At 48.0% G+C, this 27,621-nt stretch overlaps 1 protein-coding gene across 1 annotated transcript; it reads right to left on the minus strand.

The window, feature by feature from the left end:
* On the minus strand, nucleotides 1-24,914 carry TNFSF15 (TNF superfamily member 15). The gene is made up of 4 exons (XM_054646593.2): nucleotides 24,261-24,914; nucleotides 15,396-15,447; nucleotides 14,150-14,197; nucleotides 1-7,684 (listed from the first exon to the last, which is right to left on the minus strand). Exons 1-4 carry the CDS (start codon nucleotides 24,447-24,449, stop codon nucleotides 7,257-7,259), a joined length of 717 nt encoding a protein of 238 aa, XP_054502568.1. The 5' UTR covers nucleotides 24,450-24,914; the 3' UTR covers nucleotides 1-7,256.
* Nucleotides 24,915-27,621: the final 2,707 nt, after the last annotated feature.

Below are 27,621 nucleotides of genomic sequence, written 5' to 3' on the forward strand. Positions count from 1 at the left end.
TAAATATGAATCCAATTAATTTTATTTTTTGCTTTAAGACATAAAGAACATTTTAAAGAACTATCTGTGAACTTAATTTCCCAAAGAAATAGCATCAAGTATAACAGATCTAAACTTTATACCATGAATATTACAATTTCTCTTCCATAAAATTAAGACATCTCTATGTACAGTACCAATAAATATGCAGCAAACATTTTCAGTGCCTTTTTTTGACGTTTTAATATAAAACTCTACAATCAATGGCAGAACATAAGGAGATTTGTGCAAGACTGAGAGCAGCTGGAAAGCTATTTTAGTTCATAATTCAGCAAAAAACCTGAACACTGCTGAGTTATGTTGCTTAATAAACTGGTTTATGATCTCCCAGGCAATGATTTTCATGTTGTTCCAAGGGATTTAACGATCAGGAAACGGGAATTTGGAAGTGTCACTGCAGAGTTCACCCTCTGGGAGAGAATTGCAGCCAGTGCTGGCACCAGGGCTCACCAAGAAATAAAAGTGGAGCTCTGGTTTCCTTTGGGAGCCTGTCTGGATGCTGAGAGGGGTGGGAAACACATCCCTGCCCATCAGCTGGGATTTTTATAGGCTTGGACCTTCCTGGGAGGGAAAATCACTTCCAGTTTGTCCCAGCTCGTGCTGCATCCTCCATGGGGATAAAGCCTTGCCAGAGGAAGGCCCAGAGCTGGATGTGCTCCCTGGGATCTTGTCCCCAGCTGGGAGAAGGGGGACAGGGTGAGAGGGATCAACCCAGCTGTGGTTGGGTCCTGGAGAGCTGGGAATGCCCAGCTCCTGTGGGCAGGGTCCTGCCTGCAGCATGGATTTCCTGCAGTGGCTTTCCAGCATCAGAAAAGTCGCCCTCCCCTCAGGATTGGTGCTCAGCTCTGTGTTTATTAATCCCACAGAGATTTATCCACCCACCCCACAGTGGGAGCAGTGGGGTTTTCCCTTTCACCAGCTGCTTGGGTCATCTTTACCCAGAAGAACAGCACAAAAATCCCTCTCCAGCCTGGGAGAGAAGCACTTCAGTGATCCCCACCTTCCCCAGGATGTGCAGCCTTCCAGGGATGTGCCTCTGTCCCCCTCCACTCTCGAGAGGGAGCCTGGATTTACTGAGAGCACACACCTTTGATATGATTAAAGGAAGCCAAAATGCAGCACAATGCTCACTCTCAGTGTGTTTAGACCACAACGAATCTCAAGTTATTACCCTAAATGTGCAAAGCATGGAGTAGAATGGCAGTGAAATTGAATTCTGCTCTGCTCAAGTTAAAATAGAAAATAATAATAATAAAATTCTGTTTTGCCTTTGCTAAATGTGAGGTAGTTATTGGATTAAAAAGAAAAAAAAAACACCCAGCATAACAGCAAGTAACATCTTTTTGGTGTCACAGGGGAAAGCAGCCTGATTCCCACTGTCTAATCAACTCCTGGCTGATCTACAGAGGCTGTTAACAAAACCTCTCAGGGATCTGCACGTGGGTGGAAAGCAGGGGAAACAAATGTCCTCCACCAGAGTATTCAGTGAAAACCTTCCAGGAGGCAGAGCACAGAGCCCTTCCCCAGAAACCTCTTCTGAAGCAATTGAGATGTGACGCTCTGAGTTCAAGCCAGGAAAACAAAACAAATTTTGAGAATAAGAAATAATCTGGCAAATGGGAGAATGTCCCTCAGTGCTGCTGGTGGAAAGAAAGGAATTTGCATTCTTGGCAGCAGAGGAATTGCAGATAGCAGCAGCCAGGATGAGGAATGAACACCCAGGGGATGCTGCTGCTCTGCTGGGAGGGTAAGGACAGCCAGGCTGGAACTGGAATGGGTTTAGGGGTGCCCAGGGCTCTGCTGCCTTCATTTGGACTCTCATTTGGCCAGAATTTCCTGGTTGGGCTGTGCCTGTCAGCCAGGAGCTGAGCAGTTGGGAATATAGGGTTCCCAAATTGCTGAGGTGTTTTTGTGTATGGTTTTTGCCTTATGAAGTGCAAGTGTCTCTAAATTCCCAGGGGAAAGTCTGGACCTGATTTCACCCTGCTGAGGGACCTCTAACTGCATGAAATAATGATTATTCACACATTTCCACACAATCAAACTGGTTTCTTATACATCAGCATCAGCTGGTCACTCTTAATTGTGATTAGTGTTTTGGGAAGGGACTGGGATCAAAAGTGGTCACATTTGTTAAGTTGCATTTTTATTATCATAAAACTTGGGAAAATATAAAGAAGTTAAGTCAGTTCTTATGGTAAAGATACATCTCAGTGCTGAGGCACAAGACAAAAGACAATCCCTTTTAGAAAATCCCTTACAATAGCAAAATGCTATTACTGGTGTGTAACACCCACATCGGGGCAAAGATCCTTGACATTTTCTGATTCTTCTAAAGAATGAATTCTCTCCTCATTTCTCATCTGAAATGATGGGCCACTCACAAGACAAATAAAGCAAAGGACAGGGTGGTCAGTTGTGCCATAGGGGGGTGAAAAACCAAGATTCCTTCAAAATTCTGGAATATTGTGTTGAAATTTTCGAGCGAATTCCAAAATCTGTTGGGCTTGGTTGGGGACCCCCTTGGTAGAGAGGTTTGCTCATCACATTCCCTGCCAAAAATCATCTCAGCAGCACCTTTTTGGGTCCATCCTTTGGACTCTGATCCTGCCAACACCCCTGTGCTGGACAGTCCCTGCAGTCACTCCTTGATTTGGAAGATTGCTCCAAACCATGATGGAGCTGAGGATAAACACAATCAAAACTTTCTCTGACTTTTTAATTTGAGGCATGCAGCTTTTACTCCTCCCCTCCACCAAACAGGAGCTGGTTTTTACCATGATCCCCTTCAGCCACGTGCTCAGGGCTGTGCTCAGCACAAATAAATGTTGGCAGGACTGGAGCTGCTTTCTTTATACCTTGATTAAAAGTTAATAAATTTATTTCTGTGTGTGCATGGAGAGAAAGTTAATGCTTATTTATCAATATTCAGTTTTTAAGGGGAAAGGAAGTGGTAGGAACTCTGATGAATTTGGGTTGTGCTTAGTGTTAGTTTTTTGGGGGATGAAAAGGATTAGGGAAGAAGCCAACTCTAAGATCTAGAATATTTTGAGCAGTTGTTAAATAATAATTTGATACTTCTTCTTTCAGTGGTTTTGTTCTGAAAAGTGCTTTTGGGTTCTTTTTCCTAAGAAATGGAAGGGTCAAAACTAAACCATATGTTTAACCTCATTTAGCCAAAGCTGCCTATTTCACATTTTTTTCTCCAGATTCCATTTTTTTTTTTCCTGATAATAGTTTTAGTTTCACAGCCCCTCCCAAAACAAAGCACATGTTCAGCTTGACCACAGACTTTAAGGTCACTACTTCCCATGACCAGATCTCACCAGCTTCTCATTTAATTGAAAATGCTGATGCCTGGGCATTTTCAAATCTCCAGAAACACTTTATATTTTCTAGCTCAACAAACACAAGTTTCTGAGAATAATTGTGTCCTTTTGTAACTTAAAAAAAAAGTTAAAAATCTAAGAATCCACAGTTTAGGTTCAGTCTGTTGGAGATATTTTCCTCTAAGCTTGACTTTGGTCTCACTGAAGTGCTTTATTCTGACTTCATGCCTTTGACTTCTGTGGAGGAATATCTAATACAAAACAGGGCCAAAATCAACCCCTGAACACTTATTTTATGTGCTGGTCACTGTTACAGTAACATTATTAGCACTGAAAAGGGGGGAAAAAGGGAATATAGGGAATTTCCATGAGGATGCATGTGGGGATCAATATGCCTGCACCACTTTAAAACAAGTAATGCCACATATATTGTTTTATGTCCTATAAAATGTGTGCTAAATGTGCTCCTAGCTGGTGTGGGTAATGGGGTGCAAAAGCTCTAACTGGACTAAAATAAATATTTCTATGGATTATGGAGAATCACACCTGGAATGGAGCTGCAGCAGGCAACAGTGGACAAAATTCTGTGCTAGAAAAGGCTCATTATTGCCAAAGGAACTTCTGGGGACTTCTATGGAATATCCACCAAAAAAAAAAAAAAAAAAAAAAAAGAAAAGGGTGTGTGTATATCCCACATTCTGGTTCTTTGCATGCCAGGTGTTGCATTCCCCACTGCTCTGCCCCAGCCCTCACAATTCCCATCGTTCAGCACACCAGGATTGAGTGATGATGCCTTGGGATACAGCTTCTCTGGAATCTGCTGTCCCAGCCTGTCAGGATTGCCTTGTGCCCTCAGAATGATCAGCTCATTTGTAGAAAAGAGAAGCTTTCTGAATTGCTGTAATTATCCCAGAAGAGAGAGAGAGAATTTCCCTTCCAATTTCCTCCAAGGATAAACCAAATTCACATTATTTTGTCCTTTGCAGGAGCTCTCCTGCCTAATTACTGGGAATTACCAGTCTTGAAAAAATGATTTCAAATCTTCCTTGATGAGACTGACCATGTTGTTTCGTGTGCTGGTCACCTAAAGTGCTCTACATGTTCCAAAAGCTGCAGATTTTGTGTTTTCATGAGTTCAGACCCTGCTTTGGGCACACAACCAAGGGATCAAAGACTCAACATGAGGTGTTCGGGGAACACTTCACAAAATTTGAGCTATGGAAAGTCTCAGGGTTTCACTGGGAATAATTTTGTTTAGAATTGCCAAGAGTGGGGGATTTCACCAGATTTTACCCTGGTGGGAGGGATGTGAGCAGGAAGAAGAGCCCTGAGAAGGAGCTGGATCACCAGAACAAGGTTGTGTTAATGGGATAATTGGGGAATAACTGCTCCAAACATAGCTAAAAAAACTAGCCTGGGCAGGTGGAGATAAAATAGGAATAAGGGCTCAAAGATGGAAGTGATCTGGGTCATAAAGACATGAGAGGATCCCCTTGACTCTGAGTGTTTCCATCTTCCTGCAGGATAATTAAATTTACTTTCTCCAATCCAAACCTATTTTGAGATGTCACTTTTCTTTGTGGGCTGGAGAAATTGAGTGTAAAAAATGGCATTTGGACAAAGAAGTGTCCTTGCACCTAATGGACAGGGCCAGGAAGGCAGGAGGGAGCAAGAGGACAGCTGAGATGTGGGGAGGGTGAAGGATGAGTCAAAGAAAGGATGGGAAGCCAAACTGGGATGAGGTTTTGGTGCAGGGAATTTGTCAAGCTCCCCAAATAGGCAGAGTTGTGCCAGGGGCCAACCCTCAGTGATGAGACTCAAGGAAAATCTGGAAGCAGGAAAGGAGGGCAGGGCAGGGTGGCAAAGTCCCGGCTGTTGTGATGTGCCTAAAACAGGGAAGGACAGAAACTGTGGGATCCATGAATTGCAGATGGGGAAGAATGGGCAAAAATCCTCCACTTTGAGATGATTTACCACAAAAGTTTTCATGTCAGCTGGAAGGTCCTCACACCAAGACATGAAGAGATCCTGGTCTTGCCTGGACTTTCCTTCCTCCTGCTCCTCTCCTCCCTTCCCAATCTCCTTGGCCTCTCTCCCTGCTCCAGCTGCTCCACTGTCTTCTTTTCAGCTCAAGCAGATCTTCCCAGAGCAACAAAAGGTCTCCAGGTGGGAAGGGCTTTGCCATGGACAAAGCTGCAGGGTCTCACATGGGCTTGTCCCCAGCACAAAGCCTGTGCCCAGTTCATCTCTGCAGACACAGCCCCTCATCCCCACCCCTGCCGTTCCCCACCCCTGATGGGGGCACTTGGGGCTCCACCAGGCTTTGGGTGGAAGCATCAGCTCAGGGACAAAGCTTTGCTGTCATTTCTGGGCAAGAAGTGGAGGAAATCCAAGGAGGTGAGGCAGGGGAGAGCTGCAGAGGGGGAGCCTGGTGGGTGCTTGGCTGTGAGACCTCAGGGTCCAGACCCATGGGGGTCCTGAGGCACTGCTGGAGATGCGTTTGCTGCAGGAGGGGAGGGGAAAAGGGAATTTCCCTGAGAGGCAGAAAGCTCTGTGGAAATGGGTAAGGGCAAGGGGGGAAGTTAAACAGCCCTGAGCTCCACCAGGGTGGTGTCTTTGGATCTTTTCACCTCATGTGGGTACAACTGGTGGCCAAACCTCACCCAGGGCAAGGCTGGGGAGTCCCTTGGGGCCACCATCAGCTGTGGCTGGACCCCAAGCAGTGATTTCTTCAGTTGCATTTGCCTTGCATTAAATATAATGGAAAGCAAAACATTGCAGGGGTTTTCTCCCAAAATTTCGGTGGCTGATTTAAAAGTGTGCAAAATTTTGCTCTGTGTTTCTCTCTCTACCTTGTTTTTTCGCTTTTTTTTTTCTTTTTTCTTTTTTTTTTTTTCTGTTATCCTAAAGTTAGGACCTGGAGGGGACATTCCACTTTCATGCTGAAGCAGAAAGTGTTTTGTGTGTTTCCTAGATCTTTTCCAGAATATTTTGAGGCTGTAGATGGATTTAGAGAACTGTAAATAATTTTTTTTTTGGAAAAACCAAAAATCTCAAGTAGCTGCTGCAAAGCACATGATATAATTTTAATCTACTTTACAGGGAAGTTGGAAGGGATTAATTAAGCAGTTAATAATTAACCTGAGATTTATGTTAGTGCAAAGTACTGAGTAAATGTATTCATAAGGAAATTATGAGAAGTAATTACTTTTTAGAAAGGAGAATCTGAAGAAGGGTCATGCAAAACTATATTGGAAGTGCTGGAGAAAGCTCAAGAACTTTTTTTTTTTGGAGTTGAGGAAATTGTACATTGAAGGTGGAATTAGGGCATAGCCTCAATATTCAAGAAGAAACTTCCTATCCACATGTACCAAACGTTCCTCCTTAGCTTACAAAGTTTTGAAGAATTTTCAACTTTTGCTTTCAAAAATACATTTTCCCCCCTCCAATATGACTTTCATTTTTTCTAAATTGGCGTTTCTTTGTTTGTTTGGTTTGGGGTTTTTTGAGTGTGGTTTTTGGTTTTTGTTGTTTTTTGTTTGTTTGTTTGTTTTGGGTTTTTTGTTGTTGTTTTGGTTTTTTGTTTGTTTTTTGGTTTTTTTTTGGTTTTGGTTGTTTTTTTGAGTTCGTTTTTGTTTGGTTTTTGTTGTGTTTTTTTGGGGGGTTATTTCACTCCAACCTGCAGCTTCACCTTTCCCTACCCATTAAATTAAGGCTCTAGTGAGCTGCAGGGGAGTGATGGCACAGAAGAAGAAGAAGAAGAAGAAGAAGGAGGAGAAGGCAAACAGCAGAGATCTCACCCCAACACGCACCCACAAAGCCAAAACCCAACAAAACCCCCCCGATGACCCTGGAGGGATCCCCCACCATCTGCTGCAGGCCAGAGCCCTACAGCAGAAAGGCCCCAAAGAAAGTTTTGTGCTCCTTGGTGTAATCCACCAGCTTGATGTCACTCACGTTGACCATCAGCTTGTCTCCCACCTCCAAGGAGACCACAGCGCCCAGGTAGATGGGCTGGAACCAACCATTGCCGTTCTCACTGAGGGTCTTGGTGCCCATCAGCAGCTGGGTGGGCTCGGGGTAGCTGTCAGTGACCTTGGTGATGATCTCAGTGACAGAGCTGGCCTTGTGGCTGCTCTCCACGGGCCCGCGGAAGGTGACCTGGGCGTACACGTAGTAATCTCCGGACACGGGGATCACCAGGGCGTTGCTGGAGTAGTTCAGGTTGTTCTTGGTGAAGGCCAGGCCTCGCTTGTCCTCCCACTGCAGGATGGGCATGTGGCTCCCCACGGCGCTGGCCAGGTCCTGCCTCTTCACTGCAGCGGGGAGAGAGAGGGAGAGGAGTGGGTGAGGGTGGCACAGGGTGGGTGGGACATGAAATCTCTGCTCTGAGGGGAGAGGGGTTTAAACAGGGTGAGCAAAAAAGCTGGGGCAGAAATGTTCTTATTTCACAGTGAGCTGAATGGGCTGCAGGACTGTGGGGAATGGATTTGGAGAGAGTTCTTAGGGTTTGATAGAAAGAAACCCTAAACCTTTCTATCAAACCCTTAGGGTTTTGTTGTGGGTTTTTTTGGGATTATTTCACTCCAACCTGCAGCTTCACCTTTCCCTACCCATTGAATTAAGATCCCCTAGGGTTCGATAGAACCTCCTCCTTCTTCTTCTCCTTCTTCTCCTTCTCCTTCTTCTTCTCCTTCTTCTCCTTCTCCTTCTTCTTCTTCTTCTTCTCCCTCTTCTTCTTCTTCTTCTTCTTCTTCTTCTTCTTCTTCTTCTTCTTCTTCTTCGTCTTCTTCTTCGTCTTCTTCGTCTTCTTCTTCTCCTTCTTCTTCTCCTTCTTCTTCTTCTTCTTCTTCTTCTTCTTCTTCTTCTTCTATTTCTTCTTCTTCTCCTTCTTCTTCTTCTCCTTCTTCTTCTTCTTTTTCTTCTCCTTCTGTGCCATCACTCCCCTGCAGCTCGCTAGAGCCTTAATTTAATGGGTAGGGAAAGGTGAAGCTGCAGGTTGGAGTGAAATAACCCCCAAAAAACAACCCTTAGGGTTTGATAGAAGGAAATACACCCTTAGGATTTGATAGAAGGAAACCCTAAAAACTCTCTACAAGTCCATTTCCCACACAGGACAACTGTCCAGGGGTGTTCTCCAGAGTGCCCACAGGGTGTCCAGGTCTGAGCTGCCGGGTCTGAAAGCCAAGGGTGCTCTGGGAAGATCTTGACAGTGTAAGCTGTGCCTGGGGGTCCTGGTTGTGGGTCAGACCCCAAAGGATGAGCTGTCCATCCTCAAGGCTGAGTCTCCTGGCACTGGGAGGATGGAGATGGCTTTCCCTTCCCATCTCACCCATTTCAGAGTGAAAACCTTGTCCTCAGGTGACACCAGCACTGGGACAGTTGTACCATGCTTGTGCCTAAGGGCTGGCCATTGGATGCCACTGGCCATCCCCTGTGCCACAGGCTGGTGACAAGAAGGAGCAGGCACTGCCCTGAATCCTGACCTAAGGGTTAGGGACAGGAAGAGGACATTCTAAACCATCTTTTCCTTCAGGAGGGGTGGGTTGCAATTCTGTTTCTTAGAAAGACGCTGCTGAGCTTGCAGAATGCCCACACTGGTCACCACCATGTGTCACCACTTGGACTTCTCTTCCTGCTTCTTCTTAAGGAGGCTGGGGCTCCTCAGCCCTTCTCCTCCTCTGTGCTCTCAAGGACATCTCTTGTAGAATTGCTTTTGCTCTACCAAGGTCACTGGACTTTAGCAAAAAACCCCAAAGACCCCACTGTGCTTCAAGAGCTCCAATTCCAAAACAACGCATTCTATTTTAAATCGTTTTTATCCCTCTCTTCCCCTTTTTTCTTTCTTTAATGCCTATTTGGAACAAAATACTGCATTTGGAGTCAGCCTCAACATTCCTCCAGGCTTTTTTGCTCCCAATCTTTTGGTGAGCAGACTGAGCTCCAGTCCTGACCCCAGCATCAGTTGGATCCAAGCTGAGGATGCTTCCCAGCCTGCAGGGGAAAAATGAGGGAATTGCTGCCCTTTTGCCTTCCCAACTTTGATTTCTCACACACAACAGAGAGGGCAATAAACCTCAGCCCTCGCATGGTTTTCTGCAGGGAATCAAGAGTTGTCTCTGCTCTCTACTGCCTGCCACATGGAATTGTTGTGCTAAAACAGCAGCAGTGGGAAGAAGAGGACAAAAACCATGAAGATAATCTCAGATATTGAAATGAACCTGGAAAATGAATGATGAATGCTTAGAAAAGATTGAGGGAACAGAGTTCCAGGAACTGAGGCCTTTTTAATGAGCTTGTGTTCATGTTTAAAGATGATTTTTATTCAGTGTTTGGGGAAGAGGGTGTGTGCATGGGAAGGGGGACAAATGGAATGCAGGTGAGGGAAGGCTTTGGAATTCCCTTGGCAATAACCAGTAGGTCCATCCTGGGTGAAATGAGCAAAAGGAATGTGCTCATGTCCCAGTGGCATCTGTTTCCCTCTTTTCCAACAACAAATAATCTATGAGGAGACAGGAAGCTGTTAGGAGTGCAATTCCTTTTATATTCTCTGAGTAGCACAACAAAATAATGGCCTTTTTTTTTTCTTTTTTTTTTCTTTTTTTTTTGGTGCTGCTGAAGTATCAAATCCTTCTGATCTTTTCCCAGGAGGCAAAGTGGATGGGAAAAATATTTCAGGGAAGAGGAAGACAGACTGGGATTGTGGCAGCAAGGAAAGCAAAATTATAGAAATATTCTAAAGGTCAGAGACAATGGAGCTTTGACACAGAGAGGGGAATGAAAGAAAGTGCTCCTGGTCTGCCTTCATCTGCATCCACCTCAATGCACCATCCCTCAATTCAGGGACTTTCTGAATCCTGGGAAAAGCTCAGCTAGCTTTGGATCACTCTGAGCTTTGCAAGAGCTCAGAGCAATCAATTCATCTCAGAGAACAGAGGGAATCTTGTTTGAGGTGGGAAGGGTGAGGAAAGATCAGAATATTTCCAGAAAATGTCCTGGGCTCTATTCCATCTCTGGAATTTCGGGGGAATTTGAAGAGAAGCTGCCTGTGAAATATTCTTTCCTCATAGAATGATGCATTTAAAATGTCAATGACACTCAATTCCACAATGAATTTTTATATTAGTTATAAAATAGATTTTATTAGTTATAGAATATGATAAGATCTCAAATGAACTACATGACTTCCTGACTTCCAGAATTAGTCAGGTTTCACAGCTTTAACCTCCCTTTTAGGATGAATCTCTCTCTATTGATGCTCTCTATTTTCAAGTTAATTAGTTTTTCCCATGCTTTCAGTAACAGGAGAATAAAATGAACATTCAAGTGCTTTTGAATACAGCACAGCTCCTTTCCTAGCAGCAGCTGTACTTTGTACTTGTCATTTATTCATTTATTTCCTAAATTCTGGAGCTCCTCTTCCTGCAAATATACCTATGATACTAATTCTTGAAGGAATCTGCTTTTAATAAGAGATTAAAATCTGCTTTTAATAAGAGATTCATTGCCACAGTTCCTTCTATTTTCTCACACACTATAAATTTCTGGTATCCCTTAATTCTCCTGGTCCCCAAATCCCTTTTGGTTCAGTCCCTTGCTGGAGAATCCCTGTTGCCTGTCAGATTTAGGATCTATTTTGTGCTGAATTTGTGGGGTTTCTGCAGTTCTTAGCACCAATGGGAGAGATTAATCCACAACTCTGAGTCTGAGCAAGAAACTGGAGCCTGTGAAACCCTTGTGGTGCAAGGTCCTGTGTCCTGTGCTGCTGCAGTTCATGCCCTGAGGATTTAATGAAGGTGATTTGGAGGCATAAATGAGGCTTTGCCCACGTTTAGAGGTGGGTTTGGGAGCACAGGAGGAGGAGCACGAGGCAGGTGCCAGGTTTGGGACCAGTGCAGCACCAGGAGCACGAGGTGCTGCAGCATTGGCCATCCCCTGTGCCACAGGCTGGTGACAAGAAGGAGCAGGCACTGCCCTGAATCCTGAGCCCAAACCCAACCGAGTCAGTGGGGAGGGGATGATGGCAAGGCAAGGAGAAGCCCCAAATGAACATTAATGCACAGGAGGAAATGGGCTTGGAGGCAGCTCTGAGCTGGGTTTTGGCACATCTCAGTGGGTAAAGCCAGCAGGCAGGGCAGATCTGGATTCCAGCCTGGGTGAATAAAAATTCTCAGTGTGAGTTAAAAAGGCCCAGAGCAGCTGGAAGATTTATCATAAAGGAACAGACACCAAAACATGGAGCTGTTCTGCTACTGCCAATTAATCAGAGCATTCCCAAAGAGCTCCATCCAATTCTCATTCCTCTCACTCCTCTGTTCTCACCTTCACAACAGATGTGCCTAAAACTAGAAAAAGACAGAATAAAGGTGTGGAAGAGATTTCCTACAGTTTAGGATTTGCAGTCTGCCACCTTCACATTGAAAACACCTGAGGTGTGGGAATGTAACAAAGATCAGGAATAATTATTCCTTTTACACTTTCTGTGCACAAGTCATTGTTTCTGAGAAGAGAACACCAGGGTGGAGCCCATGAAATTATTATGCACAGAGTTGAAAATAACAGGAAATATTTTCTGCCTGCAAAGTGCTGTTAAGCTGGGAAATTCATTGCCACAGGGAGAAGCACCAGGAATATGTTCAGGCTAAAAAAAGGTCAGAAATAATCCATAGATACTGGGTTTCTTGATGACTACATAGCACAGCACAGAAAGGAGAGAGAAAATTCCCTTAAGTTTCCCCTTTTCTTGCTCCTTTCTATGGCCAGCAGTGACTGGCCCTCAGTGGAATGCCAGAGAGGATGGACACACACCCTGGGAGGCAGCCTGGGAGTGATGGCAAAGGAAATTTTTGTAAATATGGGGGCTGGAGAAATGTGGAGAAAAGTGCTGGGTGTTTCCCTGTGGCAGCTGGGCTTTTGTGCAACCCAGGGAAGTTCCCAGCAGCCCAGCAGAGCTTTGGCTGCTCCTCTGACTCACTGGAGCCTCTGGGCCTCTCTGCCAGGGGGGATTTAAAAAACCAAAACCTTAGAGAAGCAAGGTTTTGCTCCTTAAAAGTGGCACTTGAGCTAAGATGTGGTTATGGCCAAGCCAAGCCAGGTTTGGAGCTCCAGAAACCCCCGTGGCAAAGGGAAAGGCACCAAGGATGAGCATCAGGAAGGAGCTGCTGGATCAAGGGAAGGAAACTGTGCTGGGAATGCATCAGCCCTGAGCTGCAGAGTGATGGAGCCCTGGGGGTGCATTTGGATTTCTGCAGGAAATCAAGAGAGAAGCATCCCAGCACTTCCTGCATTTCTCAGGTTACAAAGCACACCCCGAGGTGCTGGGGAAGCCTCTGCAGTGAGCTGTGCTTTGGAGAGGGATAAAAGGCCTCAGGCCAGCTGGAAAACCCTTTGGCACTCACTCCATCCACACTGGAGCCAGGCAGGAACTTTTCTCTGGGAATAACTCAATTTTCCATGTGGGTGGAACTGGCGAGGGTGGGGGATGTCCCAGGGCAAGGTCCTTGGGGTGGTGACAGATTCAAGGGTGAGGTGGTGATGTGGGGACCTTGGAGATGCTGGCAGCCCCTTGGAAAGGCATGGAAGACCTTTGGAAAGGCATGGAAAACTCTTAGAAAGGCATGGAAAACTCTTGGAAAGGCATGATAATCCTTTGGAAAGGCATGGAAACTTCTTAGAAAGACATGGAAGACCCTTTGAAGGGCATGAAAGCCTCTTGGAAAGGCATGGAAACCTCTTGGAAAGGCATGGAAGACCCTTGGAAGGGCATGGAAGTCTCTTGGAAAGGCACTGAAGCCTCCTGGAAAGGCATAAAAACCCTTTGGAAAGGCATGGGAACCTCTTGGAAAGGCATGGGAACCTCTTGGAAAGGCACTGAAGCTTCTTGGAAAGGCATAAAAACCTCTTGGAAAGGCATGGAAGCCTCTTGGAAAGGCATGGAAGACCTTTGGAAAGGCATAATGACTCTTTGGAAGGCATGGAAACCTCTTGGAAAGGCATGGAAGACCCTTGGAAGGCATGGAAACCTCTTGGAAGGGCATGGAAGACCCTTGGAAAGGCATGACAACACTTTGGAAAGGCACGGAAACCTCTTGGAAAGGCCTGGAAGCTCTTCACAAGGCATGATAACTCTTTGGGAAGGCATGGAAGCCTCTTGGAAATGGATGATAACTCTTTGGAAATGGATGATAACTCTTTGGAAAGGCCTGGCTGCCCACCCTGGGACAGGAGTTTGTGATGGCACCTTCCTACCACAACATAAAAGCTCGGAGGGCTCAGTTTGGCATCACCTTTTCCCTGCTTGCTCTGAAATGTGTCAGAGATTATCTCACTGAAAACAGGAGGGAGGATTAATGGGAATATGGTGTGTGTGGAGTTTGAGTCAGGCCTTGCAGAAAAATAAACTGAAACTAGCTTGATTTGACCTGATTTTGCTCCAAAACTTGTAATTCTTGCAAATTCACTGCTCCACGAGGGCTCACAGGAGCTCCTTCCCTGCCTTTTCTGGGGGATTCAGCAGATACTGAGACATCAGGAACCTGTTTCAGTTCAGTTACAAAAGCTGGTCATTCAATGAAAGAAACAGCTCAGAAAAGTGACATTTCTGTCAGCTGGCCCTTCACTGCAGACACACTGCCCTCAGCCTGGCCTGCTCAACAAGGCAGAGCTGATTATTCTGCTCCCCATGCTTCCTGCAACACCTGCTCCCACCAGATCCACAGGGACCAAGCTTACTGAAGCACAACATTGGCTGTAAAAAGGCTTTAGTTGTGAACAAGAATTACCTGTCAGGTGAGCTCGTGGCTTCTCTGCACTGGAAAGCGTGTCTGTAACTGAGGGAAAAGGGAAAAAAATGGTGTGAGGATGTTTGCTGCTGTTCAATAATAAAATTACAGAATATCCTGAGCTGGAGGGATCCACAGGATCATCAATCCCACCCCTGTCCCTGCCCAGACAACTCAGAACCCCAGCCTGGGCATCCCTGGCAGCGCTGCCCAAAGGCTCCTGGAGCTCTGGCAGCCTCGGGGCCGTGCCCATTCCCTGGGGAGCCTGGGCAGTGCCAGCACCCTCTGGGGGAAGAACCTTCCCTAAGTCAACAGAATATGAGTGGTGGTTGACTCCCCTGAGGAAATGTGCAGGCTCTTTCTGAGTCAGGGCTGATTTGCTGAGCTCTTACTGACCCCCCTGAGGTGATAAATGCCAACAGGGGAGTTTGGCAGAGCTGCTGCAGCCCCAGCAGGGCACATCATGGCTGTGTCCTGAACTGCTGAGGCAAACACAGGGGAAGGGTGAGGAGCACAGGCTCCCAAATCCCTGCTGGTGCTCGTTCAGGGAGTCCCACTGACCCTGCAGTGTCACTGTGATCTTTTCTGAAAAATCCCTTCCCCAGGATTTCTTCTCCTGGGAAGCTGGGAAGCTTCAGCTTCTCCCTGTTTTGCTGCTTTGGAATGTGATTTGGAGAATTGTTTATCCAGCATATGAATTGTTTTTGCTTAATGACCAATCCCAGTCCAGCTGTGTTGGGACTCTGGTCAGTCACAGGTTTTTATTATTAATTCTTTTCTAACCTTCTGATGTATCCTTTCTCTTTCTTTAGTATAGTTTTAATATAGCATTTTTGTATGATATGATATGATATGATATGATATGATATGATATGATATAATATAATATAATATAATATAATATAATATAATATAATATAATATAATATAATATAATATAATATAATATAATATAATATAATATAATATAATATAATATATCAGCCTTCTGAGAATTTGGAGTCAGATTCTCATCTCTCACCTCGTCCTGGGGACCCTCACAAACATCCCAACACTGTAGAGCTGTGGGGGACGCCTGTGCCTGCACAGCTTTTCCAGCCTGGGGTTAGAAATGTTCCCATTTCACTCTGCCCACTGTTATCTCCCTCAGTGTGCCCTGGCTGGCTTGTCTGGGCAGGGATTGGGGTGGTGAGGGCAGAGGTGTGCTGGGATTGCAACACCACAGGGGAAAGGGTGGCAAACTCACCAGCAGCCACTGCTCGTTGCTTCAGGAAGTGAGAGCCCCTCTCCTCTGTGACCTGCAGGGACAGTGACAACAGTCAGCTCACAGGGTCTGTGGGAATTGGCCCAGAACATGGAACAGCTGCAGTAACATCTGTCAGAGGGTCAGGGGTGGGACGGTGGGGATGGATGGAGATGAGAGATCTCTGGGGCCAGGGCTGGAACTTGGGGTTTATTGCAAAGGGCCTGGGGGCAGGGCCCTGCTGGGAGCTGCCAGGCACAGCTCAGAGCAGGCCTGAGAGAAGAGAGGGGCAGAGAGGATGAGAGGGTGAGAGAGTAAAAGGGCAAGAGAGCAGAAGGGTAAGAGGGCAAGGTTCCCATTACAATACAATAAATTTTCTTTGTTGAATATTCTGATTCTCACTAACCAATCTAGTACAAGATACAAATCCTACAGCATTTCCATACAGCCTATAAGAATCACTACATTACCATCCTGTGTTACATTTTAAACCCTACAAACTCCTCTTTGGGCCCTTCTGCCAAGCTGGCAGGGTCTGCTCTGACTCTTGGGCCTGTCTGCAAGCAGAGGGTGTTGTTCCATCACAAGGGGATCACCTTCAGCTGGCCACACCATTGTTTTCCAGGTGTTCAGTAACTGAGGCATCTCAAAGCTTGCTTTCATTTCAACCTCACTTATAGTTTCTATATTCTCAAAATCTTTTGCCAGGCAATCATATTTATAAGGTTTTCCTGTTTCACTTTCCCCAACAAACATCAGTGAATTCAGATGGAGCATTTTGGCTAAAAGGTGAGCCCTGACAAGTCTTTGTTCACTGCAGGACATTTCTGCTGTTGGTTTCGAGCTGCTTTCATCTCTGACATGTTCCAGGGGCTGGGGCAGGTCTGTGAGATTCTGAGCTGGACAAGCCCTTGGCATGGCTGGGAGAGCAGCAGCAGAGTGACCCAGCCATGCCTGGTGCCTGTCCAGCCCTGCAGAGCCTCTCCTGCCCTCAATCCGGGCACAGCAAGCAGAGCAAGGTGACAGATTCTCCTCAAGGCAGCCAGGACTGAGCTCTTACAGGAGCAAAGCTTCCCCACAGCACCAGGAGAGACTGAGGTGGGTCAGCTCCACCTGCCTTGGTCCTGCACCCCGACCAAGGCTGCTCCTTAGGTCTGTCTGGGATTTTGGGGGATCTCCTGGGGAGCAGGAGCTGAGCAGAGCCAGGGAGCAGCTGCAGGGTGAGCTCTGCTGCTCGGAGCCTGCCCTGGCAAAGGCTCATCCTCCCTCTGCTCTGCAACTCCCTCCTGGAGCTGGACACCCCCATTGCCCTCACGGCCCTGAGGCCCTGCCCTGCTGTCACCGAGCTTGGGCTGTCCCCAGGGGCGGTGCCTGTCACACACTCGGTGTCCTGAGTCTCCTGCTGTGTCCTCTGGGTCACTGGGCATGGCACAGGGGGCAGGCTGGGGGGCTGGGGATGCTGGGGGGTGCTGGAGATGCTGGGGGGCTGGGGATGCTGGGGGGTGATGTGGGATCCGGGGGGTGCTGGAGATGCTGGGGGGTGTTGGGGATACTGAAGATACTGGGGGGTGCTGGGGATTCTGGGGACAATGTGGGGCGCTGGGGATGCTGTGGAATAGTGGGAGATGATGTGGGGTGCTGGGGGATGGTGTGGGATGCTGGGGGATGCTGGGGATGGTGCAGGATGCTGAGGATGCTGGGGGATGATGTGGGATGCTGGGGGTGTTGGGGGATAGTGTGGGATGGTGGGGGATAGTGTGGGATGGTGTGGAATGCTGGGGGATGCTGGGGATGGTGGGAGATGCTAGAGGGTGCTGGGGGGTGCTGGGGGATGTTGTGGGATGCTGGGGATACTGGGCTATGATGGGGGATATTGTGGGATGCTGGGAGATGCTGGGGATAGTAGGGGATGCTGGGGGATGCTGGAGGTTCTGGGGATGCTGGAGGATGATGGGGAATGGTGGGGGATGGTGGGGATGCTGCCAGATGCTGAGGATGCTGCCTCACATCTGCCCTTGCAGGGCTCTGAGGAGCAGCCCTTAGAGCAGCCTGGGTTGTGCTGACCCTCAGGGCTGTCAGGAACCCCCACCCCAGAACATCTTTCAGGAGCACACAGGGCTGGCACAGTGTGTTTTATGGGCAGACACCAAAACCACACTGAATAAACTGAATAAACCACCCCTGACCAGCTCATAGCAAAGTATTTGAGTCACTTTGCCCAATGAAACCTGGAACAATATTAATATGTAGATGCTGAAGCTGGCTCCTGCTGGCTGTGTCTCACACAGCTTCAAACTCTGCAGGAGAAGGAGAAAATAGAGAATTTCTGTTGGCTGGGGAAGGGGAATGTTTGTGGAAGGAGAGGCAGCCTGGCCTGCCTGGGCTGGGGGGTGCTGGCTGCTCCAGGAAAGCCAAGGACATTTAATGTCTGACTGGAAGTAAACATCCGTGTGCTGCTGCAGCAAACAGACACTTCTAAAAGAGCTGCTCCAGCCTGGGGGGGAAATGGAGAAGGAAGCAGTAGGGAAAATTCTCCTTTTTGTTTTCTATTCCCTTGCCCACCTCGTACAGAAATGTGTGGCCCAGCCCCAGCAGCCTCCTGCAGAGACTGGTGTGAACTTCCAGTGTGGCACTGTGTGAACTTCCAGAAAATTGGTGCTGTGCTGTCCAGGAGCCTCCTGAGCCTTTGCTCATGTGTGAGGAGTCTCAAGGTCCTGCTCTCTGTGGTGACTAACCATGAGTGCCCTGCTGATGTGACTCAGTCCCAGCCTTTGTCCCTGCCCTGGTGGGAAGCACAAGGTCAGAATTTAGGATTTCCCTCACACTCCCCTGGCTTTCAGCCAGGTGTATTCACCTAGGAGTATTATTTACACATTCCTTGTGTGGCATTTCCTACCTATTTCCCAAGTGACTAATTCTCATTTCTCTAAGAATTCTGCAGCCAGGGAAAAAATCAATCCCAAACCTATATTTAAGAATGCAACTTCTGTGGAACTGTTTACATACTTGAAGCTTAACTTCTGCTGAAGTTCCTTGTATAAACTTGGATGTTGCAATCCAAACAGAGGTGGCAGGAAAATGGGAAGGAGAGCAAGAAGAATTCTGCTTCTTTATAAAAGATAACAAAAAGGTTTTGTTTAAACCTAAATTTACTTGTTTCCTAAGAAATCCAGCTGGAAACTCCAGGTGCAGGAGCTGCATTCAGAGATGCTGAGGGACAGAGCAGATAGAGCATGGGGACACAGAAAGGTGTGAAATTATTCTGTTGCTTGGCAAAGGTATGGCTGTTCTTTTTATTTTTTCCCTAATTGTGCTATCTCATAAAGGTGTAAATATAAATACAAATCACCTACAGGTGATGTTTTAGCAACAGAAAATGCTGCACAATGACCAGGTGTGAGAAACAGGCACTGAATAAGCACAGATGTTGTGCATTGATGGGGAGGGAGAGCTGAGCAGCAGGAGCCAATGCAGAGAACATTCACACAATCAGTGCTTTTCTCTCTTTTCCCTTTCTTGCTCAGCTGTGGTTCTGAAAAGTTCACAGCTTCAATTTTCCCTTTGGTTACTTTGGAGAGCCCAACCACTGAGTGATGCTGAAAACCCCCCTTGAATGACTCACAGATGTTTGGACAGGCAGCTCTAATGACCCTGGGCATTGCTGGCTGCTGAACACTTCTGGTACCACAGAGCTCCAAAAACCCCCAGTGCATTTGTACCCAGGTCCTGCTAAACCCAAACAGGAGGGCTGATATCCAGTGGCATGGCAGGAGCAGCTGGCTCTGCAGGCAGAGGGACTGATGAGAGCAGAATGAATTCCCCCAGCTCCTCCACCTCCAGCCCTGTTTCACAGGGAGCATCTCTGCAGGCCATGTGCACTACATAAACCCACATTTTTCTAACTCCAGAGATGCTGCATGGCCTGGGCTGGGAATTTTTGGCAGGAACTGGTCTGTGCCAGTAAAAACTGGCTTCAATCAGAGCATTTTGCTGCCCAGGGGAAGGCTGTACCCAAGGCATGCACCCACAAGGAACACCTGCACCAGCAGCAGTGGCCAGGCAGGGATTTAACTGGTGCTGCCTTTGGGGGGGGAATCCCAACACCTGGGCCCATCCAGGTGTGCTTGCTGCTCCTTCCCAGGTATTTTTCCTTCCCCAAAGATCAGGAAGCTTTTGAGGTTCTCCTTCCTTTATGGGCAGGCCATGAGGGCAGATCTCTCCTGGGGTTTGCTGCCAGCTTTCCAGCAGGATCCAGCTGGAGCCTCTGGGATTTTCCAGTTCCTCCTGCTCTGCAGCAGGTCCCTTTTCCAGTGCCAGCTAACAGGGCACATACCTGGCACACAGCTGCATGTCCAACCCTTGGGGTTCCTCTTTATGCTGCTCGTGGCCCTGACGTGCCAAGGATGCCATGAAAAATAAACCCAACACCAACTCCTCCAGGCCACAGGACCTGCTGCTCTGCTGAGTGGGATGCTGAGGCAGCCAGAGCTGCTCTCCTGTGCCTTTCCATCGATGGTTTTGGGAACTCAGCCCGAAACTTGGCTTCCCTTTGAGGAAGGATTGCCCTTCCTCCAGCAGGGCACCACTGTGGCCTTAAAATAGATTTCCTGCTAGTAACACAAGCCACGTGCTCTGGTTTGAAAAACCCTTTTTCCTCTCCTCCCTCTGGACTGAAACACAAAAGAAAGTGGTTTCTCTTTCCCAAAGGAGCATGGAAGGAGCCTGGAAGGTGTCCAGGAAAAACCATCACCAGCCTGGAATTATTCATGCATTGCACCATGACACACAGAGAACACTGGTAGCCCACACATGTTGCTGTAATGACATAACCTGCCCTGCTTTTTCCTGAAAGGGACATTTCCAGTGAAAGAGATGAGTTTGCATCCCTTCAGAGGCACCAGGTGACACCAGGGCCAGGCAGGGATGACCGAGCTGCCTCGCCCTGTGGGCAGCATGCCCAGGGACACTCCCCTGTTGCACAAACCTGCCCGGGCTTCCCTTCTCCTCCTGGCTCCAGGAAGGACTCAGGAATTTACTCCATCTGCTCCTCACCTGCTGAGTCCCTCCCTCCTCCCAGGGCTGTCCCCAGAGCACTGGAAGGTGACAATTGTGTGTGGGCAGAGCTCCGTGGGGCAAGCACAGGACTCCTCCCGTGGGCTGCCAGGGTCAGGAGGCCAATGCTCATCATCAGGGCTGCCCACTCATCCCAGGGCACCCACACCCCAAACCGGTGCCCCACAGAGCTCTGCCACACATGGCTGGTCCCAAAAGTCCTGACCTGAGCTCTCAGTGGGGCACATGAGGACAGAGTCATTTGGCAAACTTTGAATGCAGAAGAAAATGCAAAAAGACATTTTCCAGAGAGCTTTCACACCCAGAAATATTCCCAGGGCCTGAACCTCTCTGAACCTGCAGACTCCTGGGGGGTTTGGCTCCTTGGGGCATTCAGAGGCAGCCACACAGGCAGAGACATCCACCCTGTGTGCTGTCCTGCTGGAAAACAGCACAGAGAGCAGAGGGGATGGTGGGCACAGAGCAGAGGGGATGGTGGGCACAGAGAGCAGCACAGAGAGCAGCAGAGTGAGTGGTGGGCATAGAGAGCAGCAGAGAGAGCAGCAGAGGGAATGATGGGCGCAGAGAGCAGCACAGAAGCAATAGAGTGGATGGTGGGCACAGAGAGCAGCCCAGAGAGCAGCAGAATGAGTGGTGAACACAGAGAGTAGCAGAGTGAAGGGTGGGCACAGAGAGCAGAGGGAATGATGGGCACAGAAAACAGCAGAATGAATGATGAGCACAGAGAGCAGCAGAGAGAGCAGCAGAGTGAGTGGTGGGCACAGAGAGCAGCACAGAAGTGATAGAGTGGATGATGAGCACAGAGAGCAGCACAGAGAGCAGCAGAGTGAAATGGTGAGCACAGAGAGCAGCAGAGAGAGCAGTGGAGGGGATGATGAGCACACAGAGCAGCACACAGAGCAGCAGAGGGGATGGTGGGCACACAGAGCAGCAGAATGAATGAGAATTGGGCTGTGGCAGGGCCCAGCAGAGGTGCAGCTCCTCCCACAGCACCCCGGGCACTCTGCCAGCCCCGATGACTTTCCTCTTCCTCCCTGGGACTTGCAGAGGTTGTAACTCCTTTATCACCTCATAACATCATTGTGGAAACATTACGTGTTGCTAATTGGGAGCAGGTGCAGGGGAATGCACTCCAGAGTTGCAATTCCGATCGTTTACGATGTGCTTTTCCTCTTCAGGAGCCAAACCCACTCATAAAAGAACTTTACTCTGCTAACCCTGCCAATAGGGTCACAACCCAGGAACGCATTGCATTGATTAAACAAGTTAACATTTGATTATTCTTCTGCTCCAAGATTGTTTCAAGACTGAACTGTTCTTCTCTGGTGGGACACAAGCAAACCCAGAGCAGCAGCAGAGTGCCCAAAGCACCTCGTGAATTTTACCAACCCAACCTCAAGCAGCACCCAACTTTTCAAACTCCTCCACATTCAGCCTCTGCTCTGCTGTAATTCCACATTTCCAGAACTGAAGGCCCCCAAATCCTCTCAGATGGTGCCCAGCCCCTGAAGAAAGCTGTGCTGGCACCTGCAGGCAGGGCAGCCTGGAGCCGACAGCAGTGATACAGCCAGGGCAGCATCACTCAAGGAATTGCCAGATTCACCAGCCCGAGGGGCTGCACCAGGTTAGAACCCAGGGAGGAAGAGGATGCTGCACCCTGAGCATCACCCGGGCAGAGCAGCCTCGGGGTCCCAGTGGGGCCAGCACAGCCCCAGGAGCCGTCAGCAGCTTTCCCCTCCCTGAACATCCCCGGGCTGAACGTGAGCCAGGGGACAAACCTGCCCTCGAGGCCACCCAAAACCAACCCCCCTTTCTGGGACCCTGCTGGTTAACTGCGGAATTTCAGACCTGAAGCTAAAATTCAAAGCTTAATTCACCAATTTACAGCACGGGGCATTCCTGCTGAGCTCACAGCCTCCCGGGAATAGGGAATTGCAGGAGGGATGGAGCAGCAGAGAAGTTTGTATGGCTGGGAGCAAAGTCTGCCAAAGGAGAGGAGCTGAGAGGAGTCCTGGACTGAGAGAAAGTTTTAATAGGGAGTTAAAAACAGGATGTGAAGTTTAGGGCTACACTCCCTTAATTGCCTCAAATCAGATCTCTGCAGAAGTTTGCATTAATAATAATTAATTATTCACCAGAGCTGCAGCCGTCAGCCCAGTGATGGGTGACTGACCCACTGACATCAGCAGATCTTCCTGAAATCACACACTGTGAGGGGAAGCCACAGATTTAACCCAAAAGAAGGGAGGAGAATGAGCCATAGCATCAAAAAATCTGGCAGAAATCAGTGATTTTTTTTTAAAGTATTCCCTGCGGCACAGCAATAAAAGTTTTAAAGTCATGTACTCCTGAAATCAGACACTGCCAAGGAAGTAACAGATTTAACCCAAAAGAAGGAAGGAAAATGAGCCATAGTGTCAAAAATCTGGCAGAAATCAGTGCAGAGACAATGATTTCCACCAATCAGCGATTTTTTAAAGCATTCCGTGCAACACAGCAAAAAGTTTTAAAGCAATGCATTCCTGAAATCGGACACTGCCAAGGGAAACCGCAGTGTCCTGTCCCAGATTTAACCCCAAAGAAGGGAAGAAAATGAGCCATAGCACCAAAAATCTGGCAGAAATCAGTGATTTTTTAAACATCCCCTGCAGCACAGCAATAAAAGTTTCAAAGCCATGTACTCTGCTTGTGTCTTCAGTGAGAGTAAGGAACCGTTAGTTAAAAAAGAACGAGCAATAATGAGATTTATCCTCAGGGTGAGGAAGAAGGAATGCAACAGCCAGTCTCACATGAGCCCTCAGACAGGAAAAATTCACAAAGAGCATTAAAAGCTCCACAGACACGAGAAATTCACAATGAGCATTAAAACCGCTCCAGGGAGGCTCCGTTGGGAGGCGCAGACGGTGCTCAGGTGTGCCCAGGAAGGATGAAAGTTTGACAAGAAAGTCTCACAGATATCTGTGCTTAGCAGAAAGATTTTTAAATGTAGAGCCTGATGAAGGAATAGAGATGGAAGCAAGTTTTGATATAGAAGAAAAGAATTACTAGATAACCAAGGAGGCAAAGGGTGTGTGAGTTAGAAGGGGTTTTTATGGCTTAGAGCAAAGGATAAACCCACCCCAAACAAGAAGATGTTTTTACCAAGCAGAAAGAGAGCACAGGCAAACAAGGCAGCAAAGTTGCAAGTAGAGAAAAAGTCTCAGAATTTTCCACTGCAAGAAACCTGAAAAACAACTTCTAGCTTAAACTGTAATGTACTAACTTTGAGTGATTGGAGAACAGTAACATGAATATGGTAATTACAGTAGTTATGATAGGCTATAGGTAAAAGCTAAGGTATAGATTGGTTCTAGTGTACTAAGATGCTCAGCAAAGAAAAGTCTATAATGCATTGTAACCAAAAGAAAAGTCTATAATGCATTGTAACCAAAAGAAAAGTCTATAATGCAATGTAACCAAAAGAAAAGTCTATAATGCATTGTAACCAAAAGAAAAGTATATAATGCATTGTAACCAAAAGAAAAGTATAGAATGCGTTTGTAACCAAAAGAAAAGTATAGAATGCATTGTAACCAAAAGAAAAGTATATAAGGCATTGTAACCAAAAGAAAAGTATAGAATGCGTTTGTAACCAAAAGTATAGAATGCATTGTAACCTAAAGGCAGGGTCTCCAGGCTTATCTGCTGCTGGAGCTGATGGCTGTAGGCACAGACTCCTGGATGTAATAAACTGCATTTTGAGGAGCCTCCTGGAGTCCCGCATCCCTCCCCTCGGCTCTCACAGCCCTGCCTTACCTGGCCGCAGGAGCTGGGCGCTCTCAGGTTCCCGACCAGCAGGTAGGCGGTGGGCAGCATGAGCAGCAGCACGGCCAGCAGGCAGAGCAGCAGCGCGCAGCGGATCCTGCGCAGGTCCTGCCGCAGCCGCATCCCCGCTCCGAGCGCGCTGCCCGCAGCCTCCGCTCCCATCTCCACCGCGCTCTCCATGGCTCCTGCGAGGGAGCCGGGCACCGCCAAACCTCCTGTGGCGCCTGCCCTGCATGGAGACCCCCATTAAATAAGAGCAGTGCGGAGTGTGGGAAGGCACCGGGCGCACGCACTCCCTCCCTCCCTCCCGAGGAATGCACCGCCTACAGTAGAAACCAGGCCGGAGCCGGGGAGCGCTCCCCGCCGCCCGGCCCCGCTCCTGCCTCCCAGCGCTCCTGCTCCCCCCGCTCCCTGCTGGAGGAAGCCAGGAAAGTCCCGCAGGGTGGAACCAGGATCAGCCCTCCTCCTCCTCCTCCTCCTCCTCCTGCTGGTGGTGCTGGTGGTGGTGCTGGTGGTGACGGGCTGGAGCTCCGCGAGGTTTTCCGCCTGGCAAAGGGAACGTGAAACCCACGGGAGTGAAAGTGAGAAGCAGGGGGGAGAGCGAGAGGCAGGGAGAGAGCGCAGCCCGGCAGTTTCTTCTTTCCCAGAGAAAGGGGAAGAGGCTTTTGGGGAAGGTGAGATGACAGGAAGCGAGTGACCCCAGAGAAGGGGTCCGCTTCTCTGAAGTGTTGCTTCATCCCCTCCCATTTTAGCAGAATTCACAAGAGGCTTCCCGTTGCTCAATGAGCACCTTCTGTGCCGAACCGTCGGGGCTTAGGCACAAAATCGGATGTTTGTCTGCTCTGGGGCTCATCTTCTCCCAAACCATCTTAATTAAAAACCTTAACAAAACGTTGTGCTCTCACAGGAGGCTGTTGTTGCTACTTGCACAAGTGTGATTCTACTGTACTTGGGGGAAAAATGATGTCAGTGTTACTTGGCTGACAGCTGCTATCCCTGACAGAGAGGGGCTGCAGCCTGTGGAGATCCTCTGGAGCTGACCTGTGGATATTCTTAATTCAGCTGGAGAAAGAACAGAGATAATTTTTTTTTCAGGCTGAGCCTGGCAATTTTAGAAGAAAATAATTAAAACAATTATTATTTCTCTTTCTGTAACCATTGTTTGTAGTTATGGTTCTCCACAGCGTGCTATTCATAATCACTAATAATGTGAGATGTTTCTGCTTTGAGACCAATCAGGTCCCAGCTTAGCCAGTGAGACTATAACACTCACAATTTCTTGTGATTCCACATTTCCAGAACTGAATTGTTGCTAATAAAGAATTAATATATTTTACCTTCTGATCCACCTAAAGACTGGGGTCTTTATATCCATCCCTGATACAGCAGCATCACTGATCAGCAGCACAGCTGGGAGGAACAAGCTCTGCTGGCAAGGGGTTCCTGTATCCCAGGAAAATTCCTAAATTCCTTCCTTGCTCCCTGTCACTCTGCAGCAGCCCACCCTCCCCAAGGAAATCTCTCATTTAGTTAGTGCTTGGCATGCAGATGTTGCCATTTAGACTTACCCAGACTGTTGAAATTTGGTTTTTTTTTTTGTCCCCAGGAAAGTTCTCATGAAAACAGAAACTTTCTTTGAGGTGTATGTGCACACACAGTGATGTGCAGGGACTTCTCCTTTTTCCCTGGGTAGAGAAACAGGCTGGAAACTTCAACACTTTTTTTAGAGAGAGAGATTTGGTTCTTCCCCACAAAAAACTTTTGGGGATTTAAAAAAATAAGATCAGATTTGGGCTTTAAAAAAATAAGATCAAAGAAAGAAAACGGTTTTCTCATGTCCCAGGCTATCTGTAACATCCCTTTCCCTCATAAAAATTCAGCCAGCTCTTCTCACTTGAATGATATAGCAAAAAATCTTCCTATTGCAATAGTTGGGTGCAGCTCTTGATGTTCTGGAGAGCTCCAAGTCATGCTCTGAGCAGAACATGTGGTTTGGTCAGCGAGGCTGAGGCTGCCAGCAGCAAGAGCAGGATCCTTGCCAGCAGAGCAGAGAGGGAAGAGACCAGGGAAACAGAAAGTATGAAAGCGTAAGCCAGAAATAATGAAAAGCAGGAGGTTTAGAGAGATAAGAGAGAATCCTGGAATGGTTTGGGTTGGAAGGGATCTTAAAGGTCCCTTAGTTCTACCCCTGCCATGGCAGGGACACCTCCCACTGTCCCAGGTGCTCCCAGCCCTGTCCAGCCTGGCCTTGGGCACTGCCAGGGATCCAGGGGCAGCCCCAGCTGCTCTGGGCACCCTGTGCCAGGGCCTGCCCACCCTCACAGGGAACAATTCCTAATTCCCAATATCCCACCCAAACCTTCTCTCCCTGACTTTGAAGCCATTCCCTGTGTCCTGGCACTCCAGACCCCTGTAAATTCTCTCTCCATCTTTCCTGCCAGCCCCTCCAGGCCCTGCAAGGCCACACTGAGGTCGCCCCAAAGCTTCTCCTGTGCAGGTGAACAATCCCAGCTGTCCCAGCCTCTCCTCCCAGCAGAGCTGCTCCATCCCCTGATCCCCCTGGTGCCTCCTCTGGGTCTCTGCAGCAGCTCCAGCTCCTGCCTGTGCTGGGCCAGGGCTGGGGCAGCTCTGCAGGTGGGGTCTCACCTGAGCACAGGGCACAGGGCACAATCCCCCCTGCCCTGCTGCCCACGCTGGGCTCAGCCCAGGGCTCAGGGGCCTTTCTGGGCTGGTTCCTGCCCAGCTTCTCACCCAGCTCTGTAAAGCACCAAAGGCTCCGTGCTCCAATCCCAGCCAAACCACACTGCTCCTGTCAGACCTTAGACAAGTGACTGACTCTGTTTCCTTCCTTAATTCACTGTTTGTTTTCATTTAGGTTGTAAAACCTTGGGGACAAGGACTGCTCTCTGCTTTTGCAGAGCTCAGATCTCATTTCAGGGTAGGTGTGGCTCCATTTATCCTCTAATAAAACTCATATTTCTCTGAGCTGCTGTGTAGACAAGTGATTTTTTTACCTTTTTTTTTTTCCCTCTGGGGTCCCAGTTGCATATTCTAGGGCAAAATACTGAAAAAACCTCAATACTAATATTTTGACCATGAGTGTCAAAGTTAATTTTCTCTTCACTGTGAGTGCTGAAAATGTATTCAACGCATGAGCCTTGCCAGCAGACGGACACAGATATCTCCAGGGAACACCAGGAGTTTATTTTCATTTTATTTGCCAAGGATTTCCAGGGGAGCCAGCTCTGAGTTACAACAGCTTGTAAGAGCTTTTATTGGCCTCAGCCTTCTTGCAGCAGTGCCCTGCAAATCTTTGGCTGGAAGAGGACGAGCAGCTGGAGCCTCTTGAGAT

Source organism: Agelaius phoeniceus, chromosome 21 (genome assembly GCF_051311805.1).
Source record: "Agelaius phoeniceus isolate bAgePho1 chromosome 21, bAgePho1.hap1, whole genome shotgun sequence".
NCBI classification, from domain to species: domain Eukaryota; kingdom Metazoa; phylum Chordata; class Aves; order Passeriformes; family Icteridae; genus Agelaius; species Agelaius phoeniceus.

Bases quoted from the DNA above. Each gene is read 5' to 3' on its own strand.
- TNFSF15 (XM_054646593.2), bottom strand. From the start codon at position 24,449: ATGGAGAGCGCGGTGGAGATGGGAGCGGAGGCTGCGGGCAGCGCGCTC. The intron at 15,448-24,260 runs GTAAGGCAGGGC...CTGTCCCTGCAG, and splicing joins CGCCCAGCTCCTGCGGCCAG to GTCACAGAGGAGAGGGGCTC. The intron at 14,198-15,395 runs GTGAGTTTGCCA...CTTTTCCCTCAG, and splicing joins GCAACGAGCAGTGGCTGCTG to TTACAGACACGCTTTCCAGT.